This window comes from Marmota monax, unplaced genomic scaffold (genome assembly GCF_021218885.2).
Source record: "Marmota monax isolate L192 unplaced genomic scaffold, Marmota_monax_Labrador192_F-V1.1 WCK01_AAM20220418_F8-fsc00022, whole genome shotgun sequence".
NCBI classification, from domain to species: Eukaryota; Metazoa; Chordata; class Mammalia; order Rodentia; family Sciuridae; genus Marmota; species Marmota monax.
This window is the reverse complement of record NW_026695215.1, coordinates 19,255,960-19,268,365: the sequence shown is the minus strand read 5'-3', so window position 1 is coordinate 19,268,365 and position 12,406 is coordinate 19,255,960. Positions and strand designations below refer to the sequence as shown.

At 35.5% G+C, this 12,406-nt stretch overlaps 1 protein-coding gene across 6 annotated transcripts in view; it reads right to left on the bottom strand.

Moving 5' to 3' along the window:
* Stag1 (STAG1 cohesin complex component) overlaps positions 1-12,406 on the bottom strand; it is a 360,527-nt gene that overhangs the window by 23,985 nt on the left and 324,136 nt on the right. For all 6 annotated transcript variants that reach the window (XM_046431592.2, XM_046431593.2, XM_058574788.1 and 3 more), the window contains 3 exons: positions 8,433-8,525; positions 6,404-6,578; positions 3,827-3,966 (listed from right to left, as the gene is read on the bottom strand). In XM_046431592.2, the coding sequence (XP_046287548.1) occupies positions 3,827-3,966; positions 6,404-6,578; positions 8,433-8,525 (408 nt within the window). The remainder of the gene's footprint in view (positions 1-3,826; positions 3,967-6,403; positions 6,579-8,432; positions 8,526-12,406) is intronic.

Below are 12,406 nucleotides of genomic sequence, written 5' to 3'. Positions count from 1 at the left end.
AGAGTAACAGATTTATTGTTTCATTTATTATTTTAGGTCACCAGAGTAATTTAGCACATAGATTTTTCCTAAGTTCAGTTTTAAACAGATCATGTACAGAAAAGCCACAGAGCCACATATCAGAATAGCAAAAATCTATCAGACTACTCATAAAAAGGTCAGAGCCTACAATGATCAGAGATGTGAAAAAAGTGCTAGGGCTGATAAAAATTTTGAATAAAGTTATTATTATTATTATTTGGAACTGATGCAGTACTATTAAGAAATGACAAGGCAAAACTAAAATCCAAACTCAACATATTAAATGATTCTCTAATTTTCTGATAAGGGAAAAAAGTACCTAAAAATGGTAGAATAACTGGCAAAATGATACTGAAAGCCAGGTTTAGTGAAGAACCAATGAAAGCATCAAGTCATTACAAACAAATTAGTTTTCTAGATTGCACAAATCATGTCCTAAGGAAATTTGCAGAGATTATAGAAACATTGAGTTATTTAAGGAATGGAGAAAAAATAGGAAAGGTGCTGAAAGACAGATTTTTCAGAGGAATAAGGTCATATGAAAACTGCTACAATCCTGGAAATGCAGAGTGACCCTGGCCTGCCCTGCAGAAGAGGAGGAGGAGGGTGACTGCGCTGTGGCCCCTTCTACCAATGTGTGGCTCTAATGGCCCACTTCCATGTTGGGACACTGCAGCCACCTCCATAGCCCACACCCCATGTGTTAGCCTCTACCTTAGGACAACAGACAGGGCCTGGAGGCAGCAGCCCACCACAGCACTGCATATCCAAACAGGCTGCCCAATGCCACCACATGGCCTGCTTGTCAGTCCCATCTCTGAAAGCAATCACCTTCATCCTGGAACACCTCTATCACCATCATAGGTTACCTATGCTGCTGCTACCACTATCTTTAATCGGGGGTACTTCCATTTTAGGACACTGGATAGGGCTTAGAAGCCTAATATCAATATACTTACAGGTTTGAGGCTCCTGTTACTACAATCTAGGGACATGCTCACTTCCATCTAGAGACCAAGATCCCTGCAGGTTTGTCATACCAGAGGTAGTCCTGCTAGTCTACTTCTCGATTCCTCATTCATTCTTCCTATGATCTAATACCTCTACATTTTCATCTCCTACCTCACAAACCCCATTCCACCTGCTGCTCTCTTTGTCCACTATTAAACTGTAAACCCGTATGCAAACCTACTATTTATACTATGGATATGAACTGAACACATCAATAAACACATTGTTTATTGTGACAAAACTGTAATTGTCCAAATAGGAGTTATTTGGTTTAAGACTATATATTGTTTGTATCAATGTTGTAAATATTGATCTGCCCCTTAAAGGCAATGTACTGGTAACCTACAGGGACACTACAATATTATAGGGTAAAAACTGTAATACCCTGGATCCGCTTGCTAGAGGGGAAGACACATGGACAATAAAAAAACAAGGGAAGAAAGTGCCCCAAACAAACCAAGATGCTACAATAATAGAATCCACTGATAGCACAGTAGGTGAAATGTCAGGAGTTCAGAAACAGATTACTTCAAGAAAGAGAGATTCTGGAAAAAACAAAACAAAAACAAACAAAAAAACACAGAAATCCTTGAAATGAAGGAAATTCAATAGAGGGCTGGGGTTGTGGCTCAGTGGTAGAGCGCTTGCCTTGCACATGAGAGACCCTGGCTTCGATCCTCAGCACCACATTAAAAAATAAATAAATAAATAAACAAACAAAATAAAGATATTGTGTCCATGTATAATTAAAAAAAAATTTCAATAGAAAGCATCACCAACAGACTAGATCGCTTAGAATACAGAAACTCAGGCAATGATGACAAAATACATTATCTTTAAAATAAAGCTGCCCACAGAGTAAAAATGGTAAGAAACCATGAACAAAACCTCCAAGAATTATGGGATAACATGATAAGACAAAAATCTAAGAATAATTGGAAAATTATTAATTAATTAATAATAAGAAGGCACAGAGATATAAACTCAAAGGAATGTATAATCTCTTCAATGAAATCATATCAGAAAATCTCCCAAATGAACTGGAAAATCAAATACAAGAGGCTTACAGGACACCAAATGTACAAAATTACAACAGATCGACACCAAGGCACATTATAATGAAAATGTGTAGCATACAGAATATAGATAGAATTTTAAAAGTTGCAAGAGAAAAGTTTCAGATTACATATAGGGGAAAACCAATTTGGATCTCAGCAGGTTTCTTAACCCAAACCCTCAAAACTAGGATGGAGCAACATATACTACCCTCTGAAAGAAAATGGATGCCAACCAAGAATATTATATCCACCAAAATTAAGCTTCAGATTTGATGAAATAAAAATCTTCCATGATAAACAAAAGTTAAAAGTAATTTAGAATGAGAAAGCCTATACTACAGAACATTCTCGGCAAAATATTCCACGAGGAAGTGAAAAACAACAATGAAAATCAACAAAGAGAGGAAAAGCTAATCAAAGGAGAAACCAAGTCAAGTTAAAAACTAAAAATAAATCAAAATGACTGGGACTACAACCCATATTTCAATAATAACCCTGAACACGAATGGCTTAAACTCATCTCATAGGAAAAGACATCCACAGACTGAAGATGAAAGGATGGGAAAAAAATACCACTCACATGGAACACAAGAACAAGCAGGAGTTTCCATCCTCATATAAGATTAAGTAGACTTCAAACCAAAGTTAGCCAGAAGGGATAAAGAAGGTCATTTCATACTGCTTAAGGGAATCATACATCAAGAAGATATAACAATTGTAAACATCTATGCCCAAACAATGGAACATCCAGTATATCAAACAAACCCTTCTCAATTTCAAGAATCAAACAGACCACAACATAATAATACTGGGTGACTTTAACATACCTTTTCACCTTTGGACAGACCTTCCAAACAAAACTAAACAAAGAAACTATAGAACTCTATAATGTAATCAATATTTTAGACTTAACAGACATATATAGACTATTTCATCCATCAATAAGCAAATAAAACTTTTTTCTCAGCAGTACTCAGATCCTTCACTAAAACAGACCATATCTCATGCCACAAAGCCAAGACTTAGCAAATACCAAAAAACAGAGGTAGTACCTGCATTCTATCATACCATAATGAATGAAATTAGAAATAAATGATAAAGTAAAAAAATAGAAGTACAGACCTTACCAGTGGAGTATGCCTACACTGGAGAATCTGAAATGTGAAATGCTCCAAAATCTAAATTTTTTGGGTGGTGCTCCAAAAATTTCAGATTTCAGTTAGGATCACAGATGTTCAACCCATAAATCACAACTGGAACTGGACCATACCCAAACACAGATAAAGGTACAATTGGATCAAACAGCACACAATATTCTGAACATGGCAAAACAGAACATTCTCTTTGACCTGGGAAGGCAAACACATAAAAACTAAGAAGCATTTCCTTTTATCCATGCCTGTTAGAAGAATTCTGAGATCTGGTTTTTTTCAGAGGGTCAGGAACAAAAAGAAGCTTATGGAAAAGCAAGCAGCTAGAAAGTTGAGTGTTTTTCGTGTAAATGCTAGGAACTCCTACCCCAGGGAGTGAAGACTGATGCAATGGTGAAGACTCATAAAGAGTTTATATAAAATGATAACATTATTAGAAAATTATTAGAATTATTAGAAAATTATTAGAATTAATTATTAGAATTATTAGAAAATTATCCACAATACACGGTTCAAAGGTGTCAATTCATTATAATTGCAAATTTCTCTGCTGTTTAGGAGAAAAATAAGAATATTAAACTGTACCTTCATGTAGTGTTTAAAGATGTCTGCAGCTGCATGCATGTCAACAATATCATAAATGATAAGTTTGCTGAAGGCAGCAAGTAGATTCCTTCTTTTATGTAAGGCCTCAATTTTATTAGCTTCATCTTCTTCATCACCCTCTAACCACAGAAAATAAATTGGTTATAAATCTGGCTCTTGATCCAATAAAACAATGTAGAAAATCTGCATATCTGAAAACTAGCTTTACAATACTTCACAAACAGGCACAATTCAGTTTTACACAGAACAAAAGTAGTTATACTAATTATTTTAGAGTGCTATTTATTACATGCTTATCAAATACTTGGTAGGCAATAAGATTCCTATCTTTTAGGAGATTATCATAGTAATAATTAAGATAATCAAATCAGCTGGGAGGTGGGGATTGGGGTAAAAGCATGCCTGTAATCCCAGCAGCTTGAGAGGCTGAGGCAGGTGGATAGCAATTTCAAAGCCAGCATCAGCAACAGTGAGGTGCTAAACAACTCAGTGAGACCCTGTGGTAATAGGGCTGGGGATATGGCTTAGTGGTTGAGTGCCCCGACCCAGAGTTCAAACACAGGTACCAAAACAAAAATAAAAACAAACAAAACAAAGACAGCAAATCATACATAGATTGTTTCATACTTTTGTCACAACAACACTGTCAACTTGTTTTATCTTATAATGTTTTTTCTAGTCTCAATATTTCTTATATGCTAATACATTCCCACAGGGAAAAAAACTATGAGACAGGCAGAAAAAGTTGTTTTTCTCTCTATATATTTTTTAGTTGTATATGGACAACACCTTTGTTTTATTATTTATATGTGGTGCTGAGGATCAAATATAGTGCCTCACATGTGCTAGGTGAGTGCTCTGCCACTGAGCCACAACAAGAGCCCCAGAAAAGTTTTATTTTAGAAAAATATATAGAGGGGTAAAGGAAATATATGGAGCAGTTAATTTTCAGTGCTTGTCCACATGGTTATATTATGAGTTGAAAAATAAAATCTATTTTGCAAACCATGTTAAAATACTCCATTAAAAACTTTCTAAATAAGTAGTGTTTCTCATTTAATTTTTTTTAAATATATAATCCATTGTGTTATGTATTTCTAATCCTAGAAAAAGTTTTCCTACAAGGCTCCAGATGACAACATTTATTTCAGGCTCTGTATTTGGGATAAGTCTTCTTTCTTTTGTTTATATGTATCTATTGATAAAATAATTTACTCTCAGTCTCTTTCTTTTTACTAGTAAGTCCTGATAAGTTCTGAGGCACCAGTGCTTTGAGAAACTGGAAATCTTTTTGCTTAAAATAGCAGTTAAGATCTCTTGAGATTAATTGAGTGTAAATAAACATACTCTGTTCCACACTGCAGTATTTCTAAAATGTTCTCTTAAAAACAAGATTTTTTCTTTTTTTTTTGGAGTCATGCTATGGATCCAACCTAGGGCTTATGCATGCTAGGCAAGTGTTATACCACTTAACTATACCCTTATCCCTATAAAGAATATCTAATAGCACCAAATAGATGTGTGGATCAAATATGCCTCTTAAATTTTTTTAGAGAGCTTAAATCATCTATTTCACAAATAATCTATTCTAAATAATATTTATTTACAATTAAGCATTAACAATTTAGTCTGATTTTGCTAAGCGATTATTTTGCAGGCTCAGCACGATTTTGACTAGTGAAGTTTGATGATTATCTTTCACCATTTAATTTCTTTGAGCTATATTTTATTCAAGTGATAATATATGACAGCCTCTCAGGAAGAGAAAAGAACCTGGATGCTTTCCTTTACAAAAACTGTAAACTTGGGGGGCTGGGGTTGTGGCTCAGTGCCAGAGCACTTACCTCACACATGTGAGGTACTGGGTTCGATCCTTAGCACCACATAAAAATAAACAAACAAAATAAAGATATTGTGTCCATGTATAACTAAAAAAAAATTAAGAAACAAAACAAAACTGTAAACTTGGATGCAGTCAATGAGAAACAACCTCTAGATTGCATATACATTTGTACATGTGGGAAATGGCAAATGTACAAGATTATTCATTATAGCTGAAGACTGGAAACTATATGTCAGTTAATGTGAGCTAGATTATGTAAATTATCCTGTATCTACACAAAGAAATATTATATGGGGCTGGGGTTGTGGCTCAGTGGTAGAATGCTTGCCTATAACGTGTGAAGCACTGGGTTCGATCTTCAGCACCACATAAAAATAAGTACATAAATAAATGAATGTACTGTGTACATCTACAACACACACACACACACATACACATATATTATATATATAAAAGAAATACTATATGGCTGTTTGAAAAAGAATGAGGAAGCTTATATTAGGATGGGGAAAGAACTCTAAGGTACTTTTAAAGGAGAAAGCCATCATTATCCATATTTTTGTTCTTGCTGGTTTCTGAAATATATGAATATAATACTATTAGCATTTTTTAGGGAGAGAAAACTTAGTAACTCTTGGATTTGAATTTTTCACTTCTGTCTTTTGGGATTTATAAAATAAAATAAATATCAACAAGGTGATAGCTATAAATACCCATGCTCTGGTTCTCCTCATCCTGGTCAATGAAAACATGATCCATCACGAAACTCAGGAGTTCTGACTGGAGTCCAGTATCTGGATTAAATACCAAAGGCTGAAGGCCCTCTCTGCCACCTGTCATTAACTGGTGGCTAAAAATCATCAGAAGATCACAAAGTAACATGAAAGCCTAGAATGAAAAGGAAATTCACTAGCAAAATAGTGCATGAATATGACTACATGCCAATGTGAATGAAAACACACTAAATAATAACAGTTCAACAGCAAAACCTTAACATAATAAACTCTCTTTAGTTTTAATTTTCTTACCTCATTACCCTCTCTCATTAAACACTGGTCACATTTAAGGTCCTCCTGAAATACAATCTATTTATTTTACTTGGCTGTGTTAACTCAAAAATGTGGAACAAGAGATTTTCACCTGAACTATAAAAAAATAAGTTAAACTCAACTCTGTAAACATATAAGTGGCATCACAAATGACAGATGTGAAATTTTAAGAGAAACCATGTTAAAAAATTAATGGTTAGACCATTAATATAAAACTGGTATTTAAAAACCTCTCAACAAATTGAATCATAAGGGAACTTACCACTTTTACCTAAAGACTAAGTATTAACTTAGCAAATGTGCATTATTTGAACGTATGGGACGAAATAAACCTCATTAGTTTAAAAATCAAAACACTTTGTTGTGGGATTATTGAGGGCTGTGACATTTCTGAACAATTCACTGAAACTCATCCCATAAAAGTTGATTTCTAAGAGAAAAACCACAATTTCGGCACTTATTTGGGGGATGGCTGCCTGTCCAATTGTCTGGCTCTAGAAAGAATGATGCTAGTTTATGCTCTGATTGCACAACAATGAAATACATTAAGATATTTAAGAAGAGCCATTTGAAAAGAGGGAAGCTTAAAGAGAATCCAGGGGATTTTTACACAGGTCATTCAGAATATCATCGAACAGGTCTGATATAGAATGAATGAATATTTGGTTTAAATGGCCAGAGCTGGGTACTTCTATATAGCACTGGTGGGATTCCGAACATCTACAGAGTAAGGTTTAGGGATCTTTGTTTCCATTTTAAGTTAAATGTTAATAACTCAATAAAGAATAAAGGTTGTGATAATCTATTTGTATGAAGAAATAGCAAAGGATGAATAACATTGAAACTTTTAACCTGACAAGACTTTTATTCTAGCTCAATGTCAAAATAAGAAAGTATATAAAAGGTACAATCTATTTTATATAAAAGTATTCCTTAGTAGAAGAGTGAGTTAAAGAAATATGTTACAAAACCAGTCAATGGAAACAGTACTTCCCTGGGCTCCACTCTGAACCTTTTGGGTTGTAACCTTGTCCAAGGAGTAAGGAGTCTGTTAAACCAGAGATATCTCCACTGGCACCCTGACTGTCCACATACAGAGACTTGGGAATTTCTTGCTCTAAGAAACTTGATCTTAATTGTGAAAGCCTTCAAAGGCCTCTTCCCTAGGCCTATTACACCTCCAGTACATGTATTCTTAGGCCTCAGAGTGGTCAAGGGGTAGCTATTTGGAGGGGTTGTACAGACAGAGTTTGGACATATGGTTTGAAGTATTCAAATGGATACGCAAGAAACTTCCTGGGGTGAGGAGGAAAAAATGACAAAAGGGCAAGTTCTAGCTCTGCTCCCCAGACTTCAAACATTCTGATAGAGTTAGGAGTCAAGATTTCTAAATTTGAACTTGGTCTTCAAGTTGATGGAGAATATACTTGTCAAAGTACAAGCATAGAATTTATTTATATAACAAGTTTGTTAGCTGAAAAACAAAAAAGCCCACAACAAAACAAAACATGACAAATTTGTTAGCTTGCTTTATAACTTAAAACATTCAGACATCAATACTCTTGGTCCTAGGTCCCATGAATGTTAGGAAGAGATAAATATGCTAAGAATGGCCACAAAAAATTACTTTCTTACTATTTATTAATACATTTGGGTTATTTTTACTGAGAGCTCATAACTGATAATTTCTTACCTGTTCCTTCACTGGAGTATTAACATTAGATAGGCACTGCTGGCAAACAGCCAAAAAGGATTTCACTGTTTTCCTCAATACCAACAGATCCTCCTGTAAGACACATTCAAAGATGCAAGCATGAATTAATATCCTAGAAAATTGCTAAAAGAAATAATAGAAAAATAGCCAAATTGCTTTATTGTGAAGGAAATTTATAAGACCAAATTTATCACTGAAAATCAATTAGTATAGTTATTTTCTAGCTTTTGACCTAATGGAAAGGGCAGTGAAGCTAAGAATCTGGAACATGCATTTCTATTTAGCAATGGACTGCTCAGTGTGATTGCTCTCAGAAGTTTCCTTTACAAATATGGTTATTTAGGATATTAAAATCATTAGTTACTTCTACAACACATATTAAATAGTAGTAAGATCATAGGGTGCAGCAGCATACTGAGAAAAGTAACAAAACACCAGTACCGAACTTCTCCTATATTCACAGTGTACTGCAAATGTTTGTGGAAGAAAGATACACCTTCAAAGAGTGGATGTGTAAATGGAATTTAATTAGATGGCCAGATAATATCTCACCTGAAACAACACTGAAAAAGTCTAAAGGGAAATTTACTTTCTCTTTTTTCATACTGGGACTGAACCTGAGCATGCTTAAACACATTCTGCTTAAACACACATTCTGCTACTGAGCTATAATCATTTTCCTGAAAGGAGATCTAAACTCTATCAAGCATCTACAACATGTCAAGCACTGATTTGAGGGTTTACTATTACACAAGTTAATTACTGGCACATTCATATGCACCTGCAGCCCCAGCACTCAGTAGGCTATGGTGGGAGGATCTCTTTGAGCCCACAAGTTCCAGAGCAGTCTGGGCAATATTGAGAGACTGTCACAATAACAACAACAAAATAGATCCTAAAAAATCAGTCATTATTAGCAAAGGGCATTGAAACCAGGACTGATACCAGAGCTCATATTTTCCTGACAAATGAATGACATGTGCAAAGATTTCAGCATTATATTGGTTTTTAAAATAGCAATAAAAAGTAATTATCTGAGCAAACGCCCACGTAAAAATCATTTTAATAAGGTACTCTATTAAATTAAAATTCTTTAGGCTCTTCTATTTTGTAGAGATGACAGCACTATTTTGGCACCTTCACAACCTAAATAATAATACTTTGAAAGTTATACATATATCCTATTACTAATAGAGTGCACATATTTATTTATTCGGGGGGTGGGTACCAGGGATTGAACTCAGGGCCACTCAACCACTGAGCCACATCCCCAGCCCTATTTTGTATTTTATTTAGACACAAGGTCTCACCGAGTTGCTTAAAGCCTCACTTTTGCTGAGGATGGCTTTAAACTCGTGATGCTCATACCTAAGCCTCCTGAGCCACTGGGATTACAGGCATGTGCCACCATGCCCAGCTACAGTGCACATATTTACAGGAAGAAATAAGCTCATCTTGTACATAGTAGTAAAAGGAAAATGTCTTGAAGACCTTTAATGTACCTGTGGATTAATATTCAGTAACCACATCTCAACATTCCTTGAACTTTAATTTCAAACATTCACAATGCATTGAGGAAAACAGATAAAATAACAGGCAACTACAATGGAGTGCAGAGTGCTATGGTAGGAGAGAGCATGGGCCCTATGCTAGAAAAGCTAACTCAGAGTCAAAAGTAGTCATAAAAGGAGAACAAAGAACTAACATGAAGCTGGATCCAGGGGACAGAGATTATTTAAAAAGGTATTCCAGATAGGGCCCCAAACGTTCAAAAGTTTGGAGATACTTTTGAGGAAGTTAATTGTAGCTCAGGTATAAACAGGAGTGACAAGAAAGCAAAAGAGAAAAATAGAACCCATTTCCACTTAAATGAAAGGCCATTTTGAATGTAATGTTAAATCATTTGGATATTATCCTGATAAAAATAAGGAACTACCAAAGGAGGATTTTTATAATGGGAGTGTTAAAATTTTGTGCATTGGAATCACATTCTAAACAGAATGGATGTTTAATAGGTCATTTAAGAGAAGATACAATCTTTTGTTGAGAGCTTATTGTGTATCAAGTACTATGTTCCATGTTCATAAATATAAATTTCACAATCACTCTGTGAAATAAATGAAAACATTTCCATTTTATAGACAAATAACTGAAATCCAGGGCACTCATATTCTAAATGGTAGAGCAAATATCTAAATGGGAGGGCTGTATGATGTTGTGAAATACATAGTTGGTCTTTTGTCTGTTTCCTAGCATTCAACTTCTAAAATCCTGGGACTTTCTAAAGTGCTATCTTTCATGTGCTAATGAGTTGACTGATGCCTATCACCTAGGCAGTTTCAGTATAGGGGCTGGTCACCAGAAAAACCAAATCACAGTTAAAGGGTTAGCCCTGCTCCTTCCCCATCCAGGGAGTGAAGGGGTAATGTTGAGTTGGTCACCAATAACCAGTGATGTAATCAAGCAAGGCTATGTAATGAAGTTACACAAAAATCCACAAAGTGGTGGGGCTGGGGTTGTGGCTCAGTGTTAGAGCACTCACCTAGCACGCGTGAATGCTGAGTTCGATCCTCAGCACCACATAAAAATAAATAAATAAAATAAAGGTATTGTGTCCAACTACAAGTAAAAAACAAACAAACAAACAAACAAACACACACAAAAAAACCCAAACCACAAAGCACTGGTTTCTGGGAGCTTCCAAATAGCTGAATATGTGGAGTTTTCTGGAGGATGGTGCACCTAGAGAAAGCATGGAAGCTCTATACATTTTCCCATATGCCTTGCCCTATTCATTTCTTCATCTGGTGTTCATGGGTATCCTTTCTAATTTAAGTACTATTTCTCTACGTTTTGTGAGCCATTCTAGCAAATTAACTTAACCCAAGAAGGGTACCGTGGGAATCCTTATTTATAGCAGGTCAGTCAGAAGGTAAAACAACTTGAGACTGCAACTGGCATTGAAATAGAGAAGGCAGTCTTGTGGGACTGAAATCTTAAACTGTGGGATCCAATACTTGTAATGTCAGAACTGAATCAAACAACACTCAGCTGGTATCCACTGTTGAACTGATTGATTGGTTTCTGGTAGGGAGAAATCCTCACACTTCTTAGGTCATACAAGTATTCTCTGCTGTGAGAATATGGGAAGACAATGAGTTTCCTTTTTTTCCCTTAATATTCTTATATTTAGTGGCAGTGATGAGATTTGCCAGAACAGCCCTGACTCATGGTTACATGTAAGAAAATACATAAGGGTGGATAATGAGGAACCTTTGATCCAGGAACTACTAGTCATCTATGGTATAAAACTTGTGGTGCTCTATGCTTGGTAAAGTTACCAGTGAAATTTAGAGATGTTGTAGACCTAAATTTCAAGGAGTAGGAACATTAGACATGTAAGGAAATGCAAAATAAGAAGCAGCCATGTTAAATGCAATCCTTTAGTTACTGTTATCTGTAATAGCTAAAATGAAAGTAAGAGTGCAGGCTCAGGCCTTGAGGATGAACCAAGCTTAGATGCTAACTAAGTCTGTATGAAATAAGGCTCAGACTATCAGCTTCAAATCTACCCATCAAGAGAAAAATTATGCAAGGACAATAAAAATACCTCAAAGGCCATTGGTTACAAAAAAGGTAATCAACATTAGGGGAGGGCAAAACTAAGAAATTACATAGACCATGGGCTATACTGTAAAGGGACTGTTTCACTCTATATCAGTACCATCCACTTCCTGAGGAGACTCGACTAAAAAGAATTTTGAGAATAACTAATTTAGGACCGGTACCTTTGGTTTTAAATGCTATGGAGACAAAGTCATATCTGGATTGATGCAGGACCAATAACGTACTCAGCAATAATCACAGATGACTATAGTTGGTCAAGACATAGAACCTTACTCCCAAGTGAAGTCAGCCTGGTGAACTAGACAGAAGTCACTATTAGGTCTGTT